Consider the following 24,470-nt stretch of genomic DNA (forward strand, 5'->3'; position numbering starts at 1 on the left):
TTTTGATGTACATATTCTGTCCTGTAAACATCATGGTAATGGAGTTGTTCACGACCAATTTTGCACCAAGCCCAGATTTCGTCTTTGGAGAAGTCATAAGCCAGACAGACTCATCCAACCAAAGAGCAGATCTATGGTGAACTGCCACCAATAACAACAACCGTAGCACGTCGTAGAGCGATCTTTGCTGGTCACTGCTACCGCTCCAAGGATCAAGTAATATCAGATATCCTGCTATGGCGGCTCCCCCAATCGTCCAGAGGAACCAGGCCTCATACATATCCTGACACAATCTCCAGGGACACAGGACTGACATTCCAAGAACTGGGAGCAGCAATGGCTGACAGGACCCGATGGAAAGACGTGGATCTCGACGACAGTCAAAGGATGATGATAAAGCCAGGCAATATATTTAAAGGACAACTTTGTTTTTTGTTTTCAACCTAGGTTCATGTTTTAGGTTGTTATTAGAGAAAGTATAAGATTAGTGTTAAACTTTCATTTGGTGCATTCTTTAGTTTTAACGATTTTAGCTACTTTTGACAGGGGGACGGGGGCATTCAAACAAGTTGCTAAATATTTTACAAAATGTTCTTTATTACTATAGTCCAACTAGACCCCAGTAAAATTACATCTGGTCACAAAAGATCACGGGATCTATTGAATGTGAAGGAGGAGGTGACAAACTGACATATTGAGCCTATGACACACCTAGTATGGCAGCCCCCTAGTGGTCACGTTGTTCATTCAGACACATGGAAAACAACTACTGTGGCCAGATGTAATTTGTAGCCAGACAGCGTGTCGCAGGTTCAACTCCCAATCACGACCACCTTCACATGCGTGTCACTCCCCATCACCTCTCCCCATTTCCTGTCAGTCTAGTGTCCTATAAATAAAGGCATAAAACCCCCAAAACAAATATAAAAAAGTCTACTACACTGCACAAACTTAACATTTCCCCCCCATAATAGCATTGTTATGATGTGAAGAGGCATGTGATGAGAATGTTCTCACAAAGAACAATGAGATTTAGGTTGGAAATATGCGTTACTACATCTGCTGCTCTTTGAATTTGTTTCACTATATGCACCTCATGTACAGTATACTGTCAATATTTTATGATAGAATGAAATATTTGACATGTTGTTTTCTTTCCTGTTTTCTATCTATCTCTATTTTTTACCCTTTTCTTGAAAACTGAAAATGATGTGAGCTTGTACGACGATCAAGTTTCACCTTCTTTTTTTACACACGTAAAGCTGTGATGTGACAATAAAAAGTTTCATTCGATTTTAAATCAGAACATAATAGTGGGGATAATTGTGTATGATTAGGGTATAACTGCATTTGTTTCTGTGATTCTGTCTAATAAAAAACATTATTTCTAATAACAAACATTATTTCTAATTACACCTTATTACTAGTCTAATTGGGTGTACCATAAATTGTGCTGCGGTTGTTGCGTTAACCACTTAAACCCAAGGATCACATCATATTCTGGGGGGAAAACCTTGAACCTTCACAGAAAATAGCAGATCTACATCTACAAGCTAACAATATGCTGCAGCGTGACGTGTTGTAAGCTTGCAGATCTGCAAAAAGATTTTCAGCGAAGATATTTAATGCGGAGCAAAAACAGACAAGACACTAGCGTGGAGCCCTGAGGATGGATCAACCATGGGGTTCAGATGGTTAACGGTATCGATGAATGGAGAGCTTGTTTGTCGCTGATTTTCATTGACTGTATTGCAGTGGTTCCCAAACCTTTTCATGTCCCTAAATTGACATTTATTAGCCTGCGGACCCCCGTTTGAAAAGTTGTGCCAGGGACCCCCATAAGATTAGATTTTTATTACGGCTCTAGCAGTGATTCTCAACCATTTTAATTTCAAGCACCCCCAGTTGGACATGCATTAGTCTACGGACCCCCATTTAATGGCATTTTTATCTCTGGCACCCCAATTTATATTGTAAAATCAATGTTAATTTAACCCCTGGAACTCCCTCAAGGACCCCTGGGGGTCCCAGACCCCACTTTTGGAACCGTGGCTGTATTGTATGGGTTCTCTGTGACCTCCAGGCTCCAATAGCTGCTGGCAGTGCTTCACCGGAGCATGTCACAGGCACGAGACGGCTGTGCGAATAACGCCACAGAGTGTTTTACAAGTACCAATACATTTATACGTACATGAGCCACACACAAAGGGAGATCATAGCCTATCGTCCGTGGAGATATACTGTAATAGAAAGTGTGCAGTCCGCTTTATACTGTATGATATCGTTTGATCTAATCTCAATTGATCTCTTCCTTGAATCATACAGTACTATGCTATAGTCATACAGGCAACAATATATTTTGAGTGGCCATAATCACTAGTAAGGTAAACTAACTTTACAAAGGTGACCAAGACCAAAAAAAGCGCGTTTAAATGTGTATGTTGTGTATACGTAGTTTGAAACACAATATGTGTATATGTATTGTACAGTATGACATGTTTGCATTTTCAGCTCTATGGGACCTCTCTCTCTCGCGCCTCTTCCTCTCCACCTAATATAATCTAAACAGCCCCCTTCTTTCTCTCTCTATTCCGCCCATATATCTTCCTCTCCCATCTTCCTCTCCCGCCCTATCTTGTCTTATTTTCTCGGTGCCTCTCTCTCTCTCTCCCTCTGTCTCCACGTATCTCTCTCGTTCTTTGTGTCTGTGTCTCTCGCCCTCTCTCAGGGCTATCTGCTTCATGGTCAGTGTGTGTAGTGTTAATTGATGGGTGCTCAGAGAGAGGGACAGCCGCAGCGGGGTAATACTGGATGTGCTAGAGCCCGCTTCCACCGGGGGAGACTAGATTAGCGGCTGCCACCATCTATCTACTGGGCAGGCCGGCGAGACAGCCAGAGAATGAGAGAGCAAGGGGTGAGAGAGAGAGAGAGAGAGAGAGAGAGAGAGAGAGAGAGAGAGAGAGAGAGACAGACAGACAGACAGACAGACAGACAGACAGACAGACAGACAGACAGACAGACAGACAGACAGACAGACAGACAGACAGACAGACAGACAGACAGACAGACAGACAGACAGACAGACAGACAGAGTGTGCAATAGGCAGTGAGGAACATAGAAAGAAAGATGGAGTCAAGGAAAGAGAGAGCGAGACAGATAGAGCAGAGAAAAACAGAGAAAGAGGGAAACTGACAGTGAGTCGAAGAGAGACAGAGACAGTACAGTAGCTGGGTGACAGGGACTGGGGGAATCCTCTCTCTACTGGTTCTACAGTACAGTAGCTGGGTGACAGGGACTGGGGGAATCCTCTCTCTACTGGTTCTACAGTACAGTAGCTGGGTGACAGGGACTGGGGGAATCCTCTCTCTACTGGTTCTCCAGGTTTGCCAGTGACCTCAGTGCTGGTAAATCACTGGTCATTATATTGCCTTTTCGTCACCAGCAACGGATGAGAAACAAAACAGGTTAAAGAACTGCACTATAAATGAACCTTTGGTGTCCTTGAGCCACGAGCATAAACAGACTATAAGAGGGCGATATATCCAGTGAAGGACAGACCACAGCATAAACAGACTATAAGAGGGCGATATATCCAGTGAAGGACAGACCACAGCATAAACAGACTATAAGAGGGCGATATATCCAGTGAAGGACAGACCACAGCATAAACAGACTATAAGAGGGCGATATATCCAGTGAAGGACAGACCACAGCATAAACAGACTATAAGAGGGCGATATATCCAGTGAAGGACAGACCACAGCATAAACAGACTATAAGAGGGCGATATATCCAGTGAAGGACAGACCACAGCATAAACAGACTATAAGAGGGAGATATATCCAGTGAAGGACAGACCACAGCATAAACAGACTATAAGAGGGCGATATATCCAGTGAAGGACTAGTCTTGCGTTGCCAGACTGTTGCCTCTCGCAATTTTCAAATGCTTCCGTCATACAGTCTGGAGCAATGGAAGCTCTGATCATGAATAAAATATAAAGGGGAAGTGGAGCCTCCTCCCGACTTCCGTTTCATCTTTACAGTTGCGCAAATGAATCACAATATAATTAGAAATCACCTGAGAATATATAGCTTGTTGTTTAGCAGAAAAGGAAATAAAAAAATAAAAACATATTTTTAAATATATTTTCGTGAACGAAAATGGCAGCTTCCTTACTCGGACCCAGGTGTAGTTACAGACTCTATATAGAGATTGTGGAATGGTTGTCTGGCTACGCGAGACTAGTGAAGGAAAGACCAGACAAGCATGCATTCAAACAGTTTGAGTACATCTCAGACGTGTATACCTTGGCTAGAGTGGGCGAGTTGGCGAGGGTCTCTGAGAGGCGTGGGTACGTGTAGGAGCTGTACGGATGGGCCTGAGGTGGATTCTTGAAGGTGCCGGCGGCGGCGTAGGGCACACTGGGCTCTTGCAGCCCAGAGCCGGAGCGGGACCGCTGGCGTATGGCCGGCGTCGGGCTGGTCTGGCCCACGTAGGAGCTCTTGGGCCGTGTGGCGTACTCGTTGTCCCTCAGCGCGCCATAGCTCCACTCGCTGTCCGGGTAGTTGATCTGCTCGCTGTGGAGCGAGGCGCGGGACGGCGTGCCCACCGACGTGTCCCGGTAGTCCTGGCTGGAGGAGCCGCCCACCGACGCCCGGTAGTAGCCGCTGGAGCCCACACCGCTGCCCACCGTGGACGCGGCCTCGTCGGCCGAGCGGCCCGCCTTGCTCTCCAGATAGGCGTGGTAGTCCGGCGGCAGCTTGCCGTAGTCCGACCGCTGGGGCATGGCGTCCGGGTAGAAGTGGCTGCGTATGGGGTGGTGGTGGTGGTGCGAGTGGCCGTTCTGCTTGGGGAAGCGGTGGTAGTGTCGCCCCACGGACCAGTCCCCGTCCACGGAGGAGAAGCTGGGCTTGCCCACCTCGATGGGGGGGAAGTCCCGGCCGGACACGGGGTCCAGGTCACACGAGTAGCGGGAGTAGTAGTGGTTGAAGCCGTTCTCCTCCGGCGGGTGGGCGTGGCCACCCTGCGGGGGCTTGGCACCCCCGGCACCGGCCTGGTGGCCGCCGCCCGGCGGACTCTCCTTGCGCAGGGAGTTGGAGCGCGTCACCGAGATGTTGTCGAAATCCTCCAGGAGGCCATTGATGGAGGCGTCTTTGGGGGGCCGGTTCCCTCGGACGATGGTCTATAGCGGGAGAAAGCGAGCACAGGCGCGCAGTTAGACGCATGCACGCACGCACAGGCGCGCACGCACACACACACACACACACACACACACACACACACACACACAGACACACACAAACATACACGGGAGAACTTACTCATGTTTGGATTGATGGATGTCTCGAAAATAATAACCCTGATACGTTGGGTTGCGATGCCTTTTTGTTTCAGGCCAGCCAATCAGGCTGCCTGAAAGCAAGGAACAGTGAATTGGAATTCACCGTGTTTGGATCCAATGCTGTTCACTGTCTCGAACACGCACCATAAGACTGTTCCAGCTGGAATTTCAATTCACGTGTATCAGAGATATATGTGACAAGTATTAAATTAACCACTTTCAGCCTTGCATCCCCATTTTGGGCATGTCATATAGGCGAAAACGTCCAACAATCTCAAAAAAATTATAATACAAAAAACATGAAAAGAAAATAATGGAGAAATATAATGAAAATGTTTGAATTTAGAAAATAGCAAAAATAGAAGATCTCCAAGCTCACGTCGGATATTTTCGCCTTTTGTCGTATGACAAAGTATACAGTGCTTAAGTGGTGAATCATCACTTGCCAGCATCTAAATTATTAATGTGAGAGAGCAAGGCATCGATTCTACACCACGGCTGTATGCCGTGAGCTTATTATTAAAAGAATGTATGGAAACATACATGACAGCAGAGATACCTTGGATGTTAAGAGGAGAGCAGCGGTAGATTGAGACAGCTAATTCCTGCCCCATTTCCCTCGCTACGGATTAGCTTCACTTTCAGTGGGCTGATGATCGGGTTAAATTAATAGTCATGACATTTGTTACGGCCGCTCGGCAGGCTACGTGAACGCACTCACACACATGTGGAAAGAGGCACAGGAACGCATGCACGCACACACACACACACACACACACACACACAGTCACACACACAGTACACACATGCTTACAGTGAGTGAATAAACGCATGTGGGTGGTTCTCATGCCCTCCTACATTCAACTAAGCACTTTACATGGCAATTGTGTGTGTGTGTGTGTGTGTGTGTGTGTGTGTGTGTGTGTGTGTGTGTGTGTGTGTGTGTGTCTGTGTGTGTGTGCGTGCGTGCGTGCGTGCGCGTGTGCACGCAATGCCTAAATGCATAATACTGTCAAATCTTCTGACCACTTAACACAGCAGCCAACAGACGTGTTAAGCGGTCAGATGAGTGGGCCTTTTTTTTTATTGAATATTGTATTAGGCAACATATAAATGCAAACAGCACAATGTACAGTCAGGCATTTTTTTTGTCCGAAAAAGGATTTCACCGAAGAAAGACCTTGCGGCCTTGTTTCCATTCGGGTCCCATCCACTCACACATGACATGAATAATAATTTAACACAGTAACAACAGTTGATATAACAGCATATCAATTTCCTCTAAACATGAAATATACAGTATGCATAGGTTGGGGCTGAAGTTAATCGGAAGGGGATTATTAGTATAAAGAGGCTGGGGCGATCACCTCCTCTCCCTTTGACCTGCTGATAGGTGAATTTTTAGGCCTGTCTTGAAGGAAGCCAGAGATTTGTTTGTTTTGAGGGATGGGGGGAGGGCATTCCACACCTGGGTAGCAGTGCTTTGGAAGGTGAATTTGCCCATATTTGTTTTATAAATGGGTGGCACCAGATCGTTGTTCACGCTCCCTCTAGTATTATGGCTGTGGGTATTGCTCACTTTTTTAAAGTAATTAGTCATTTTCATTTTCAGAGCATGTTTATTTTAATGAGCAATCAATGGACTGTGTTGTGGCTTGGGTCAATGGAATCAACAAAGTATACTTCAAGTTCCTATGCATCCTCTTTATGACCATTTCAACGTTTTTAATTTATTTTTTACCCATCCAGGACGGGAACCCCTTTTGGGGTCCTTGACATGAAAAAGGTTGAGCACCATTGACATAGAAACACACATTTTTCATAAAACTGTTACGATTTATAAGACATTGTTTTTTAGATTACGGCCTCAGGTCTAAACAGGTTAAGGCAGAAACCCCCCCCCCAAAATCTACTTGCTGAGTGCATCTCTGAGTCCTGAACTGTGTGTCCCTGTACCTCGTCAGAGGTGTTAACTGTTAATTGTTTCGTCACTAGCACCTCAAGCCAAGACAAACTCTGTGTAAACCCCTTTATTCCTTAGCAATAAAATGTTCAGATATGACTTCTGTATTGGCGTCAGAGTGTTTTCTAACTCTTATCTCAAGGCACAGCCCTTCCAGCTGGCAATGTTATTGACCAGAACATTATTATTAGTATAGCTTCATAAAGCTGTAGTCATAACACAGCAGAACACATTTGATGAAGTCACGTCCTAATGCCGAACTGCAGGGGGTTTATTTAGTCAGAGACAATAGAACAGGTGTGAGCTAACAATGACAGAGCAGTCTGGTGACACTTTTCTGCCCTACAGTTTAGAGTTTTTGGGACCATTTGGTCCTCAAAAACTTTTACACTTTTACACTCTCAGAGTTAAATTAACACTGATGATTTGAATGATTAATGACTCTGCTAGTTGTGCTCATGGTCTACTGGGATGTACACTAGAATCCTAATCAGAGGCCTGCTTAGGTTAACTGCTGTAAAGGACTCACCGTCAATTATTGATTGGATGCTGCTCATATTCACTGAAGATTGACTGTACAGTATACGTAGTTGCATGTATTCCGTGTTTAGCTGGATGACACTGTACATAAGAGCCTCACATCATATCCACTGTCAATAGTCTGCACATGTATATCCATTCATGATCGATAGATGTACTGTATGGTCATATAACTTGATAGATTGTACATACTTATGCCTACATTTATCTATTTGTAGTGCATACTGTACATCTAACATATAATTGAGGGAAGCAATGTCGCTGTCTGCATGTTTGTTTGTGTGTCTGCATGTGTGTTTGTCTGAGGCAATGTCGCTGTTGCACATGCCCGCCGTTGACTATACAGACTACACACATCCGTCGCGTTACACCACACCACACCACACCACACCACAGAGGGGCGGCGGTGGCTCAGGGGTAGAGTGGCTGGATGGTAACCGCAAGGTTGCCAGTTCGAACCCGGGCTCCCCCAGAGTTACTGTCGAAGTGTCCTTGAGCAAGACACTGAACCCCTAATTGCTCCTGATGTGCTGGTTGGTGCCTTGCATGGTTTCCGCTGCCATCGGTGTATGAATGTGTGTGTGTGTGTGTGTGTGAGTGGGTGAATGTAATGCACAATCTCTGTAAAGCGCCTTGGATAAAGGCACTATATAAATGCACCATTTACCATTTACAGTTGGTTGCCTATCAAATTCAGTTACCTCACGGCGCCACCATTACGCAGCTCTCTCTCTCTCTGTATGTTGCGATTTCGTTTCCATGTATGTGTGTGTCATTTCATCATATCCACTGTCAATAGTCTGCACATGATTTATAGATGTACTGTATGGTCAAATAACTGTCTGTTGGTAGATTGTACATTTATCTATTTATAGTGCATACATTATGCTAAATCAGGCAGTCCAAGTGCAGATGGCCAGGCCACACTTTGAGCCTTCTTATTTTTGTATTATTGTTATCCTACTACTTTGTGTATCTATCTATTCTTACCGGTATCCGTGTTTCATGCCTACTGCAGTAATGCTACTGTATGACATTGACACCTGAGTTTTCTCTCAGGATCAAAAAAGTTCTAACGGTCACTTTACCTCTCCATTCCTCTATTCCCTCTTCTGGGCTCTCTGGGCTCTCAACACCAAGAGTGATCTGAACTGGGCTCTCAACAGTCAACACCAAGAGTGTCGTATCAGCACACTTTGACAGACGCCTTCTCTCTCTCTCTGTCATACGTGTCCTACTCGCCCATGTCACATGTGCTGAGCCAGAGAAAAGCTGCGATAATCATCAGCTTTCCATGTTCGCTGCTAACACAGGACAGCCCCATCCCCCAATACACACACACACACACACACACACACACACACACACACACACACACACACACACACACACACACACACACACAGTCTCTTTCTGTCCATCTATGTACGTATGAAACCTCAGCTCAACTAACTCTATTTCTACCAAATGCATTGCATCACTCCACACTCTCTCTCTCTCTCTCTCTCTCTCTCTCTCTCTCTCTCTCTCTCTATCCCTCTCGTTCATGCAGCTCTCCATCCTCCAGCACGTTACTCTTTAAAACTCTCTCTCTCTCTCTCTCTCTCTCTCTCTCTCTCTCTCTCTCTCTCTCTCTGTCTCTCTGAGAGGCCAGGATGTTTGGTGCTGTGAACTGGAACCCAAGGTGAAACCGCTTGTAAACCTACCAATGAGTACAGTCTAGCTGAGAGGCAGAGGGGGTGAGGGGTGGAGGAGACTCAGGAGAGGGGTGGAGAAGAGAGGTGGAGGAGAGGGGTGGAGGCAGAGGTCGATTTGCTGGGAGGGATTAGGGGGGTTACTCATGTTTATGACCGGTGCAGGATAAGTTGTTTTATCATTGCTTCTGGTCACATTGGATTAAATACATTTCCATTTGCTAAATGTAGACTCTCTCTGAAAAAATTGCCAATTTTTAATTGTTTTTGAGGGCCCTCCAACGTCTGCCTTTCTGAATTACGTCATATGGCAGCCAAATCTATGGACTTTTAATGTTTAGAGCACTAAACGTGACATCATATGTGGCAGCCAAGTCTACGGACTTTTAAAGTTTGTTTGCAGCAACTTAAACAAACATTACCAGGCGCCCCTCACTTCAAACGAGTGTGAATTTTAATGTAAAAACAAATGCGATAAGATCATATATAGAGAAGCTTTGTGACGATTCGAGATGCAGCGCTTTGTCCTTTTAGAAGTGGAACCCAGGGGTGGATGAGAGGGTATAGGAGGGGAGGGCAGGGGGAGGGGAGGAGGCGAGGCGTGGAAGAGAGGCGAGGCGAGGGGAGGAAACAGAAAGGGCTTTTTAAACAGGTCACTGCATGGACATCGATCACGCAGTGGACAGATGTTCCAGTGGTGTGCTACAGAGCCGAGGCTGAGAAGACGTGTGCACCTGCACAGAGCAAACACAGCACGCACGCACCGGGTCACGGTTCATCTTTTGACAGCACATTTTGATTTTAGCCTTAGTCACAGTCTTTTGAATAGATTTCATTTAGTTTTAGTCCCATTGTAGTCGCCTGGAATGTTTTCGTTTTGGTCTCGTTTTAGTCGACTAAATATCATACGATTTTAGTCGACAAAATCTACATTTGTTTTAGTCGAGTAAAATGTATTTTGGCGGACCTTAATGCCGTCGTAATGGCTGATTTTACACTTGCTGAAAATATATTAAAAAAATATTTTCAGCATGCAACCAAGTGTAAAATGACTTTTAATTTGTTGACGAAATTGTCAATATACAGTATTTATTTAGTCTTAGTTTTAGTCATCATAGCTTAGTTTTCATTTACTTTCCATTTAGTTTTCGTCAGTGAAAAAAGGTAGTTGACGAACATTGTCCCTTAAGGGACAAAGCAGGGACCCCCCACTATATGTATTATATAAAATATTGTCGCGATTAAACGTTTTCATAGATTTCATATAGTTCCCCCTGTTGAATAATGAATACCCACGGTTTAATTTATATACCATGGTCACGGAGAATATTCCTTTCTAATTGGCCTCTAGGGTGCTATTATTTTCCGTTAGGTAAAATGTCTTCTAAATCTAAAGGTTTTCTGAAAAACGTATGTTTCTATATCAGTGGTGCTCAAATGTTTTCATGTACAGAATTCATTCCAAATGTTGATCTGACACCCCCATGCCAAAGCGCCAGCGCTCACCCAGCAGTCTGCCGTCACCCAGGCAGATGTTGATCTGACACCCCCATGCCAAAGCACCAGCACTCACCCAGCAGTCTGCCGTCACCCAGGCAGATGTGTGCATGCAGTGGCGGCCTATATTTTATATGTTTCAATCGTCTCAATTGAAACGGGCCTCGAGCCTCCAGGGGCCTCCCGGTTAATTTTATTTATTTTTTTAATCATTTTTTGGTAATTATTATTATTTGTAGTAGTATTAGTATTATTATTATTAGTAGTAGTAGTAGTAGCAGCAGTAGTAGTAGTAATATTGCATTGCATCGCAGCCTTCCAATGTGCCTTGTCAATTATTCAGCCCCATCCTGTATGTCCACTTACCACTAGTTGGCAGCAGCTAATAATCACTGCAGGTACTTGACCTGTCATGTCACGTTGACCTGTGTTGTTTGTTTGTAATTGCTAATTGCTGAAATGTAGCTGCTTTTGTGTATTTTTCTACTTGGCTGTGCTGTATGCTGTTCATGCTTTGAAGTCCGGTAATACACACTGACACAACAATAATTATTATTAATTATTAAAATTATCACGTCATGAACGGGGCCTCCCGATCCTTAAGGCTGCCCCTGCATGCACGTGCGTGCGCTTCTCGCCCTCAGGGCATCTGCTATTTTTTAATAGTCAAAGTATAAAATAATGCTTTTTAGCTCAAATCTAAAAATGACACGGATGCTTTCCCAGTCTTAATGGGTCTTAAAGGGCCACTTCACCCCTTTTGCAACCAGATCTTGTTTTAATGATGTTTGGGAGACAAGAAACACTTTCCTGGGGTTTTTCTGTAGGCAATGTGTTTTCAGATATTTCAGTATTTCAAAGTGTCCATGGGCTCCATGATGTCATGGACACTGGGCTCACTTACTTCCTGGACTACATGTTGTCTGAGTAAGACAGCCCTCCCCCTATCCACAAGGAGGAGCAGTGGACCAAAGCATTATGGGGATTGTAGTCCAGGAAGGAAGTGAGCCCTGTGCCTGTACTAATGCCCAATAAATAATGGGCCTAGATATCAAAAGGGTTGAAAACCACTGGTATAATATGTGGTATAAACAACCATGAAAGAAAGAAAGAAAGAAAGAAAGAAAGAAAGAAAGAAAGAAAGAAAGAAAGAAAGAAAGAAATGAAAAGGCAGAGAATGAAGATGCTGAAGGACGTTAGTGGTTGCTGCTGTGGTGACGTGTCAGTCCTCTGTGTTAATAAAGCTTGCGGTGAAATTGCAAACGAGGCCGTTATCGCACGTGTGCAAATTCGGAGGTTTCCCGTCACGCCACTGAGTCACAGCTGATTTCAATTGGTCGGACAACGGCGAGGGAGCATCACATTATCTAATAAAACGTCGCCTCCGTTCGCCACATAATCAATAAGCGTGTGTGTCAAAGAGCGTGACAGGTACAGAGGATGGAGAGAGAGAGAGAGTGGAAGAGAGAGAGCAGGGGGGGCAGAAAATGAAAGCAGAGAGGTTAGAACAGGGGCCAGAGAGAGAGAGAGAGAGAGAGAGAGAGAGAGAGAAGGTTAATTGTGTGCCAAATCACTGTCAAACGGTCCCCATCAAGCCTGAGAATCTTTCCATTAATTTGAATTAGGGTCCTTATAGCGCACCCTCCCTCCTCTCCTCTCCTCTCTCCCTCGCTCTTACAGCACCGGGAGCATCACTGTCCGGGTCCGGTGCTCCGCGGTCGCTGTGACAGCAGCCATATTTCAGCGGCGCGCAGCGTTGGCCTGTCCTTTAGTGATAAGCTGTAATAGATCTCCTCTCTCTCTCTCTCTCTCTCTCTCTCTCTCCTCCTCCTCCTTCACTCAACACCTCAAGGTAAGCACAGTGGGGGAGAGGGGAGGAGGGGAGGGGAGGGGAGAGAAGAGAACATAATACAATAATGGAACAAAAGGGAGAAGGAAACGGGGTGAAAAAAGGGATTATGAAGTCAGAGAAACAGGAACAGGAGAGGAGAGAGTGAGGGAGAGACATTGTGGGAATACAACTGGAGAGAGGATGGAGCGAGGGAACGGGATGTGGAAAGCGGGGTGTGAGTAAGGGAACGAGAGAGATGAAAAATGAGGCTCATTGGGAGATAAGGGGGGATTAACCTTGCTGGTAATGAAGGGAGGTGTGTGTGGATGGAAGGAGGAGCGGGAGAAAGGGAGAGAGAGGCAGGTAATTAATGAGCGTGCCCTTCCTGTGACTCCGTAGCTGCAAACTCCCCCTCCGGGACAGTCACAGCAGGGTCCCGGGACGGACAGCGGGGTCCCAGTATGGACAGAGGCAGGGGGGAGGGGGGTAGCTGGTAGCCGCCTCCTTTACCCTGACATTTTACCTTGGCTGTTGTTTGGAAAATGTTTGACGGGTCACAACATTGTTTTCATAGTTAAAGTGTAGTTTAAGTTTGGATCACGTTATTCCTTCATTAAGCTACATTAGAAGACTACATTGTTTTCTCTTTCTCTCTCTCTATATATATATATATATATATATATATATATATATATTATTATATATATATATATATATATATATATATATACTGTATATATATAGATACAGAGATACCGTATATATAGATTGATTGATTGAAATATGTATTAACAGTTTGCAGAATTACAGTACATACAATACAATACAAAGAAGAAGTTAAGTGTGAGTGGACGACCCAATAAAGCATTACACTTGTTTACAAGAGGGTCCACCTTGTTCAATTTATCAAAAGATGAATAGATATAGATATAGAGACAGACAGACACGATAGATAGATAGATAGATAGATAGATAGATAGATAGATAGATAGATAGATAGATAGATAGATAGATAGATGTGGAAATGTATTTCTAGCATAACAAATATAGTATATTTATTGCTGACTGTTAGTTCTTACTTGAAATACACGCACGCACACACACACACACACACGCACACGCACACGCACACGCACACGCACACACACACAATCATAAAACACGAACACACGCTGCAACAGAGGCAGATGTGTATCTCATCCCCCTCGGGTGTCTTTAAACACACTTGACTACCCATCACCTACCACACACGCACACACGCACACACAAACACATGCAGCTGCGCCCCATTACGCACTACCACTGCAGAGCATCTCCCAGTACAACACATAACCCACTCTGGACAACCCCCTGCCTACAGCACGCACGCACGCACATGCACGCACATGCACGCACGCACACACACTGCAGTAATAAAGTCCTCGATTATTTTCATTTGTTAAAACTGTGAGAGATCACGGTCATGTATGACATGATGTGTCCTGACTCTGACTGAAGTGTTGCATCATGACACACGCACGCACGCACGCACGCACGCATGCACGCAGTGTATTACTCTATACTTGTAAGGACATCGTAGTTTTAGAAAAAAATATATATATACGGAAATGGAAAATCTGCTGGCTTATGCTGTCTATGGGGACGCAGATTTTAGAACGGAAATATCTCAGATTTTTCTTTTTTGCCCAAAACAAGCTTGATTTGCGGCTGATTTCTCGAAACGATAGTATCTCGCTTACAAAAAGTATGTTTGGGTGGATTGAATGACAATCGCGGGACATGTCACATAGTGGGTTTTTACTTCCTGACTTCCAAATCAGCGTTGAAACTAAAGGTGCTAGCTTGAAAATGCATGTGCGGCGCTCTGAGCCCTCCACCAGATGGTGCTGTGGCGCCGAAAGAGTTAACCTGAATCGTGCTTTAAGGAAGTAGGCTTAATCTACACTCCACAGAACGGGAATGTCGCTGGCTTTTCTTTTTTTACATTTTTGATGTATGATAGACCAATTATCTGTTTACAAACATTGGGACTGGGCGCACGGGTGACTGTTTCATGTAATCAATTCCCAATTGATCTCCAAACCTGTTGTTTTGGGGAGCGCTGGTTTCAGTCCATTCAACCTCCTCTTGTGAGTTGGCTAGTGAGGTGCACCCTAGGAGACATTTATACTTCAAAGCTCAACAGTATTGCGCACAGAGAACAGCTGATATACGTACAAGCTCACATCGCATCGCGGATGTGATTGTTGTGAGCTTAGAGGTCTGCGTGCGCGACACCGTCGCGGGACGAAGCATAAATTATACTTGATTGGTTGCAGGTGAGGCTCTGCTGCCGTGATGTGATCATGAGCGCACCTCCCGTTCTTATGACAGCGACTGGAGGTGTGGTTTTGAGGACAACTGATTTGAATTGCTATTATTGTTCAAACACAACAGAAACCAAGGATTATATATTTCAAGGGCGATCGATCGCAATAAAAATCCTAATCATTCTTCCTCCACACTGGGAGAAAAACAGCATCTGAAAGTTTGATGGTGCATGTTTTACACGTGAGTGCAGTTAGAACTTTTCCATTGCATCTTATGAGAGGCAGGGTTCTTGTGCTGCCGGTATGCGCACGCATGCTGTTACTTATCAATGTGACGTCGTCTGTTAAGGCGTCTATTAGCCTGTACTCCTCTCTGTCTTCTTTTTCTTACACATCGCTCTCTCTCTTTCTCTCTTGGTCCTTTTTCACCATCCCCCTCTCCCTCTCTTCTTTTTCTCATCCATCCATCTCTCACTCTCTCTCTGTCTTTTTTCTCATTTCTCTCTCTCTCTCTTTTCATCCATCACTCTCTCTCTCTCTCTCTTCTTTTTCTCATCCATCCATCTCTCACTCTCTCTCTGTCCTTTTTCATCCATCCACTATCCCCCTCTCTCTCTTTCTCTCTCTCTCCCTCTCTCTCTCGCTCTCTACCTGAATGCAGACTCCAAAGTCTGTAGACCTGATTGTCACGACACACTGCAGAGATTGTGGCGTGCTCTCTCTCTCTCTCGCACGCTCTCTCTCCTCTCTCTCTCTCTCACACACACACACACACACACACACACACACACACACACACACACACACACACACACACACACACACACACACACACACACACACACACACACACACACACACACACACACACACACACACACACACACACACACACACAGCTGGCCTGGTGGACCAGTTTTGAACGCGGTGCTGCTGTCTGGGAGGGAGATGGTATCACAAGGCCCTTGAGAGCCAGGAGCAGACACACTGCTCAGCGCTCTCCTTCAAGTGTCTGCTGTTGTACTGCCCTGTACATGATTTATACGTCTGTACATCAGGGCTCTTCAACAGGGGGTCCGAGACCCCAACGGGGTCCTCAGAGTTACTATGTTATTTTTTTTAGGGGCACACAAACATTGTCCTAACACAAACATTGAATGCCATTGATAATGAACGGCCAGTTTTGAGTGTTGGCATGGCGTAAACACAAACATTGAAGACGAAGGTGAGGACGCAAATTGTGATTGGCCGGAATGAGATGATGCATGATGATGTGTGATAAGAGCACCCCTCACTTCACACAGGTGTGATTTTATTAACCACTTCCACTTGAACCGCTATCGCTACTCTGACGAGATCAAATAGATTTGGTGTAGAGGGAAAAAAGCAGACCAAGTACTGAGCGAAAGCTCAGGTTACTAAGTATTGGGGGTTAATAAGTCTTTAAATGTCTAAAACGTTCATGATGAAGACCTGAAGGTTGAATCGTTGCGCCATTAATACAAGTTCTATGGAGCTATGAAACAGCGTGCAGATGTTTTTATATTCTCCTAAAAGTCTAAGAACAGACATGAATACAACACATTAAAGGGATAATGACATCCCCGGGGGGGATGACAATACCTCCCCGGGGGGGATGTCAATACAATACAATACAGTCGTCCGTAGCCTAATCCTAATGTATTCTAAAGTACTCATTCATTCACACTATCCGAATAGAAGGCTTCTATTCAGAATCAACAAGCATAGCTAAGAAACACATTAACACATCTGTGAACAGCTCCACCCTCACCCCCATCTGATCGGCTCCTCAATCAATGCCCATTATTAACATGCAGACCGCAACAACCTCGCTATGAACTGTGCTGCAGCATACTGTACATAGTCTATTACTTTACAAGAGACATGTTGGATATTGAAGGCAAACGCAGGGGGTAGTTCCGAAAAGGGTTTTCGTAACGCGATGCGAATACATATGCAAGTATAAAGACAGCAACATTTTGTAGAAATAATATTTAATTGGTAATTCCCTGATTATATATTTCTATTAAATATCATTTTATATACTATCTACTAAATGAATGCCCCACTTTGTCACACTACGGTGTCACACAAAAGTAGCAAAAATGTACAAGCTCACAACAATGTGACACATTGTGAGCTTGTATCGGCAATTTCTTTCTTAGAAAAAAAAAGTGACAGTGAAAGTAAAAGTGCACAAGTCTGTCTGTGGGTTTCATAAATATTGAAACAATGTTTTCGTAAGTAAGAGTAGTGAGGTTTCCCCTGCATGGCCTACAGTGAAGATGAGGCCAGTGAGAATGTTCATCCTCTGGCTCCCTCTGCTGGATGTTAACAACTTAACAAGCAACTGAATGAAACACACTGAATGCAATTGTTGTCCAAGGACCAATAATCGCGGGCGCCACGCGCGCCGCGCGCGCCCCCCACACACACACACACACACACACACACACACACACACACACACACACACACACACACACACACACACACACACACACACACACACACACACACACACACACACACACACACACAGTCTTCTGCAAATGGTCGCCATCAGATTTAACATGCATGGCCTAGCCTTACAAATTGCGACATTTGCGTCAGCCTTACAAATGTCATGAGGACTGCATAATGATGCATCTTTTAAAAATATTACTGAATGGTTCACATTAACAGGAACATACAGAGCATCAAATGAATCAAAGGAAAACAGCAAAACGCTATTTTGGTAAGGAACAGCTACATAATAATAATCTTACTGTATGCACTCAGGATTCAAGATTTTGTGAAAGGTGCTACATAATGTTCATTACAGACATGGGGTGAAATTGTACACAAAATAGTCTCCCGAGTCTGATGGCAGATCAAATGGACCCCGATGGGTCCATTTGGTTCCATTTGTACACTCAGTTAAATTAACATTGATTTTACAATATAAATTGTGGTCTGAGATAGAAATGCCAAAAAATGGGGGTTCGTATCCTGTTGCATATCAAACTGGGGGTCCTTGAAATGAAAATGGTTGAAAATCACTGCTATAGCCGTAAACATCTTCTCTTATGGGGGGTCCTTGGCATATCTTTTCAAATGTGGGGGTCCTTGCCGTGAAAAGGTTTGGGAACCACTGTTCAAGTGCTCTGGGACAGAAAAAGGTACATACATTGATAAGCAATAAGCCCACAGCAAAAGCAATGCGTGTGTCAATGTATTTTATTTTCCTGGGCGAAGTATTTCACAAGGTCACAGTTGTTCAGAAATAGCGCTTGTTCTAAGCTGGTCCACCTGGCCCTCATTAACTCCAATGTATTCCACAGCCGCAGTTTTGCCTCCCAGTAAGACCAATCTGCGGCTGGAATTGCTGTGTAGCAATGCAGGAAGCAAAGGTGTAGCTCATCTGCTGTAGTCATTGTGCTGTAAGTCTAGACTCTACTGCCCTCTTCTGCAATTTACTGAGTAACACATGGTGTACATACGTCCTACATTTAAATGGACAAACCTCTGTCCCCGAAACTGGTCACCAAAAATAAATCCTGTCATCAAAATGTGTCTGTTCTGCATGCCCGGATCTCCTCAGAGGCTGGACCATTAGCACAAGCACAAAATAACAATCCGTTTTGCACTGTTCTGCTGTTTATCGGCGTTTTCAACACCTGAAGATTCGGTCGCCATGGTTACACCTTGAAAGCTATGGGACGCTATGGCAAGCTATAGAGCATATGTGTGTGGTTTTCTGGACTCACTGTAAGCTCTCCAATACATTTTTCCCATGGAGATTTACAAACAAATATTTATATAAATTATTTTAAAGCCTAGAATCAAGCCGTCCAGGATCCTGGTGAATCATAAATAAAACCTTTGATTCTGTGAATTTTCTTTTTTTGAATATTTAATTATATGATATACTACATTTATAAATACCCTTTGTTTAGCAATTTACATTTTTTCACAGAATCAATGCTCATGACTAACCAGGATCCTGGATGGCTTGATTCTAGGCTTAAAATAATTGAATATTGTTGTAAATATCTAAGGGAAAAATGAATGGCTGATTTTTCAGTGGGTCCAGAAAATCCCCACCCCTGCTATGTTCTATGGCTGGCAGGACACTGAATGCGCTACTTGAGTATGTGTGTGTGTGTTGTGCGCATGTGTGCTGCACGTGTGTTTGTGTGTGCACTGTTGCTTTTTTCCTTTCTTCTTTATTGCAAAGATGTTATTTCATTCTTTCAACTAGTGTGGTTTGCCGTGTGTGTGTGTGTGTGTGTGTGTGTGTGTGTGTGTGTGTGTGTGTGTGTGTGTGTGTGTCTGTGTGTGTGCAAGGCACCAACCAGCACATCAGGAGGAATTCAATTAGGGGTTCAGTGTCTTGCTCAAGGACACTTCGACACTAACTCTGGGGGAGCCCAGGTTCAAGCTGGCAACCTTGCGGTTACCATCCAGCCACTCTACCCCTGAGCCACTGCCGCCCCAGCATCCATAATACTGGTATGTACACACACACACACACGCACGCACGCACGCACGCACGCACGCACGCACGCACGCACGCACGCACGCACGCACGCACGCACACACACACACACACATGCACACACACACACTTCAAAGAAATAATGAGGTCAAAACTATAACTTCGCATCAGAGTACGGGGGGGGGGAGGGGTGGGCAGATTGAGCCTACCTGTCACGTATTACATGACTTTTTCACAGAACAATTGGGAATCCTGACACGTTATTAGCGGAGGCGCTGATTAGGTTTTAGGCGAACAGGGATTTATTATTGGACACAAGGATTTGTGAGCACTACGGTGATTAATAGACTGGCTCGTTTCCTGAGGGCATCTTCCTCGCCTGTTAGTGCCACAGCTAGTTGTGCCACAGCTAGTGCTTCTCAAAGTGGGGTCTGGGGACCCCCAGGGGTCCTTGGGGGGTTCTAGGGGGCCCTCAGCAAAAGTAGTTCACAATCATTTTTAACCACTTTTATACGAATAAAAAATAACAGATCTGCAAGTGAAAATGTTTGGGAGATTTGGAAAAAACGTTGGAAAAAATCTTCTCTTCTGGGCTGGCACAAAACATTAGTACACTCTCAGAGTTACACGCCTGTACGGGGCCATTTGGAACCCACTCAAGGACACTTTGAGACCCACTGGTGCACCAACATGCACAATAGCAGCACCCTGACTCTGTTTGACCAGAAACGAACAGAGTCCTAATTAGTATCATGGGGCCCGGAAGCGACATTCTAAACTCTATACGGCTTGTGCTTATAACCACGCCCCATTTCGGTGACCAACGCGTAAGTGCCTCTTGTCTACAAGACTGGACTAGACCTAATTATACAACTCTATGGACTAGACCGCGACGACCAAATGGACCCTTGCGGGTCCATTGTGTTCCTTTTGTACACTCAGTTACAGCCACGTAAGGGCTCATTTTGACCCATGGTGGTCCCCAGACTATTATGGCCTATTTATGCAACGTAGTACGACGGTGTAACGCGCTGAAACCAACAGAACTTGTAATCATCCTTGTCAGCTTATAGATATTTTCGGCACGTGACGCTGCCATAACAAAGTATAAACTAGAAAAAGTGCCCCGAGGGGCACAGGTCTCCACCAGGGCAGGTCAGGTTGTGGCCTCCTGGTGGCGCTATAATAGGCCAATGTGAAAAGGGTGCCATTTCTTCATACGCCTTTGATGGCAATTGGATGATTTGAGGCATTTTGTTCCAAAAATGTGTTTTGCAAAAATCAACCGGTTGGTGGCGCTATAACAGGCCAATGTGAAAAGGGTGGGATATATTCCTCAGCCTAGTAAGAAAATGTGTGAAAGATTTCACGTAAATTGCATGCTGCGTTCATGATTTGAGGCTTTTGTTCAAAACGGGGCAATCGTGCAAACTGTGAAAGCCAATTATAGCCAATTAGGATGGAATATGAAATATCGGACAGATCCGACTTGAGCACATGACCATAGAGATACTGTGTAACGATTTGTGAGATTTTTGGACAGAATCTGGAGGAGTAATATCAAAAAATGGGTTTTACAAAAGTCGGCCTCCTGGTGGCGCTATAAAAGGCAGATGCGGAAAATGCAGGTCAAAGGTTTGTCCTTGGCCTCTAGGGAGTGCGCATGCAACGTTTCACGCAGATCGGTGCAGTTTTAGGTAAAAAATGTGAAAAGCTGCCTCATGGTGGCGCTATAACAGGCCGTTCTGGAAAATGTGGGGCAGAGGTTCATCGTTGGCATCCAGGGAGTGTGTGTGCAAAGTTTGGCATCGACCAGGTTAACAGTGCCGGAGATTAGCTGTCCACAGACGGACGGAAGGACGGACACACACACACACACACACACACACGGACGGAGTGCAAAACATACTCTCTCCCCATGCCTTCGGACCTTCGGCCTGGTGGAGACAATGAGGCTGGGCCAGAACAGAGGCGTCACTGATCCAGATCCATGAATCCAACGTGGATGTGAGGTGCATGAGTCTGCGTGTGTACAGACTTTAATCTCTAATAGCTTTATGGGGTGCCGCTCCATCCAATTACTCAACCCCAGCGCTAACTCCACATTATGCACGGAGGTCAAGAGACCTGGAGGAGCTATTTTATGAAGAACGCTTTACAGCACATTTCCTCCACATTATGTCATGTGATCTATCTCTCTCTCTCTCTCTGTGTGTGTGTGTGTGTGTGTGTGTGTGTGTGTGTGTGTGTGTGTGTGTGTGTGTGTGTGTGTGTGTGTGTGTGTGTGTGTGTGTGTGTGTGTGTGTGTGTGCAGTAGCATGAAGCGGATATGCACGCATCTGGTGTGCATGTGTATTCAGTACGCATACAGTACCATGCGGCTGTAGTGAGACGATGGGGAGACCCTGAGCGCCTCTTGCTGTGTGTCTGTCCTTGGGATTCGTCAGGAATCCACACACACACACACACACACACACACACACACTGACACACACACACACACACACACACACACACACACACACACACACACACACACACACAGTGTACTTGTATATGTGCTATTTATAAATATTTAAAAAAATAACCTTGAAAGTATTGAAATGTTGCATGAATTAGATTTGTTTTTAACACAAATCCTCTCTTCTGGGGGTCCCTGGCATGAACAAGGTTATTTAAAAAATAACCTTGAAAGTATTGAAATGTTGCATGAATTAGATTTGTTTTTAACACAAATCCTCTCTTCTGGGGGTCCCTGGCATGAAACAGGTCCGCGGCATCAATTTGGCATATATACATGAACAGGTTTTAGATCTACTGAACCATGATATTTCTGCATGGGAAAACCATTAGCTATCATGCTGGAGATGTGTGAATGACACAGCGCTGTCATGTGCGTCCACCAAGGAGAGATAAGAGACCGGCTGCGGTGGCATCACGACACACCAACACAAAGCAACACCAACAAACACCTATTCACACAGGCTTTCCCCTAGGTTTTTTTTGTATTGTCTTCATTATGTGGAATTGTTGTATTTGTATTGTTTATTTATTTCTTCTGTGTAATGCTGTAACGCTTTATTTCTATTGTTTTATTCCAGTAAGTGCCTCTAAACTGATGTATTGCCTTTTTATATGCCACTGGAAAGCACTTTGTAACTCTGTTTTGAAAAGCGCTTTATAAATAAAGTTTATTATTATTATTATTTTCCAGAGTCGGATTCCGGTGGTTCTCGCTAGAGTTAGAATCATAGAGGAAGATGGACGGACCAAACTATTATTATGCCAAAAGAAACTAGACGATTATACCAAACTAAACACATTTTAAACTCTGGGAATAATTTTGGAGGTAAAAGTTTAGGAAAACATTGGAATCCTGCACACTGTCATTCTTACAGAATTGTATAGAACATTTCGGTCGGTCAGACCTTCATCAGGCGGAGGTCAAAGTTTATCATCATGCCTTTGGTTTGTCTTTTCCAATCAAGTTTCTGGACAACTCCCCATCACTGTCAGGTCAGGGAAATATTTCGATCTGCCGACACCCTGACAGAGAAGAGCAAGGGAGAGAGAGAGAGAGAGAGAGAGAGAGAGAGCTCCCTTCAACTCTCTACTCTACACTCTACTCAGGCTCACAAAGACAGACAGCAGCCAAACAGAGATCAATTACTCACCAGCGCTCATTAATCTCAGTCCTGTCTTCCACCACGCACGCACGCACGCACGCACGCACGCACGCACGCACCACACACACGCACACACACACACACACACACACACCCACCCACACACACACACACACACACAGCACAGCACAGCACAGCACAGCACAGCACAGCACCCTGTACCATTCACCTGTTTTCACATTCTATAGCCATTAGACCGCACTCATCAATTCCTCTCTTCAGGCACTAATCTTAGACCAATTCCTTGTATGTGAAAATAAAGTACCTGGAAATAGAAGGAATTCTGGGTTCAGGGTTCTCGTTTACTATACTCTCCTCTCCTTCAAGTCCCTCTTCTCTTCTCTTTCTACTCCTGTACTTTACTTTGCCTTCTTCCATTGTCCCACTCTCTCTCTACCTTTTTCTCAAGGTAAAGAAACACATGTGCACACATGCATGCATACACACACACACACACACACACACACACACACACACACACACACACACACACACACACACACACACACACACACACACACACACACACACACACACACACACACACACACACACACACACACACACACACACACACACACAGCAAGCAGCCTAGACATCACATCTGCGACTTGTATATGTGCTATTTATAAATATTTTAAAAAATAACCTTGAAAGTATTGAAAAGTGTTGCATGAATTAGGTATATCATGATATGAATATAATATTGATACTAGGGCTGTCCCGATCATATTTTTTTGCTCCGGATCTGATCATTTGAAAATGACGTGATCGGCCCCAATTTCCGATCACGTGATCGGATCGGGACAATCCTAACAATAACCATAATTTCAGTATCAAGATAACATTATTAGAACATAGTAAGGAGTGTGGAGGACAAAATTTACCTAATTTTGAACTGTATTACATATCTTTTACACTTCGTCCTTTGCAACATTGGTTTTCAGACGAAGGCCAGACGCCTTGGGTTCAGATAGAAAAAAATATTGTATCACCATTTTTGTTGAAAGATACCTTGCTCTGTAACCTGACTGAAGAATACTGTATAGAGAGTTTTGGTCCTATTATTGCTCATGCCGTCCGAACATGGAAACGTACAGAAAA

The 24,470-nt window shown here is 44.5% G+C and overlaps 1 protein-coding gene across 4 annotated transcripts in view; it reads right to left on the minus strand.

Annotated features, from left to right (window-relative positions):
- The window catches only part of pak5 (p21 protein (Cdc42/Rac)-activated kinase 5), a 139,982-nt gene that overhangs the window by 22,090 nt on the left and 93,422 nt on the right, over positions 1-24,470 (minus strand). For all 4 annotated transcript variants that reach the window (XM_079525522.1, XM_079525520.1, XM_079525521.1 and 1 more), the window contains one exon: positions 4,311-5,186. In XM_079525522.1, coding sequence (XP_079381648.1) covers positions 4,311-5,186 — 876 coding nt within the window. The remainder of the gene's footprint in view (positions 1-4,310; positions 5,187-24,470) is intronic.

This window comes from Electrona antarctica (genome assembly GCF_951216825.1).
Source record: "Electrona antarctica genome assembly, chromosome: 17".
Classification (NCBI taxonomy): domain Eukaryota; kingdom Metazoa; phylum Chordata; class Actinopteri; order Myctophiformes; family Myctophidae; genus Electrona; species Electrona antarctica.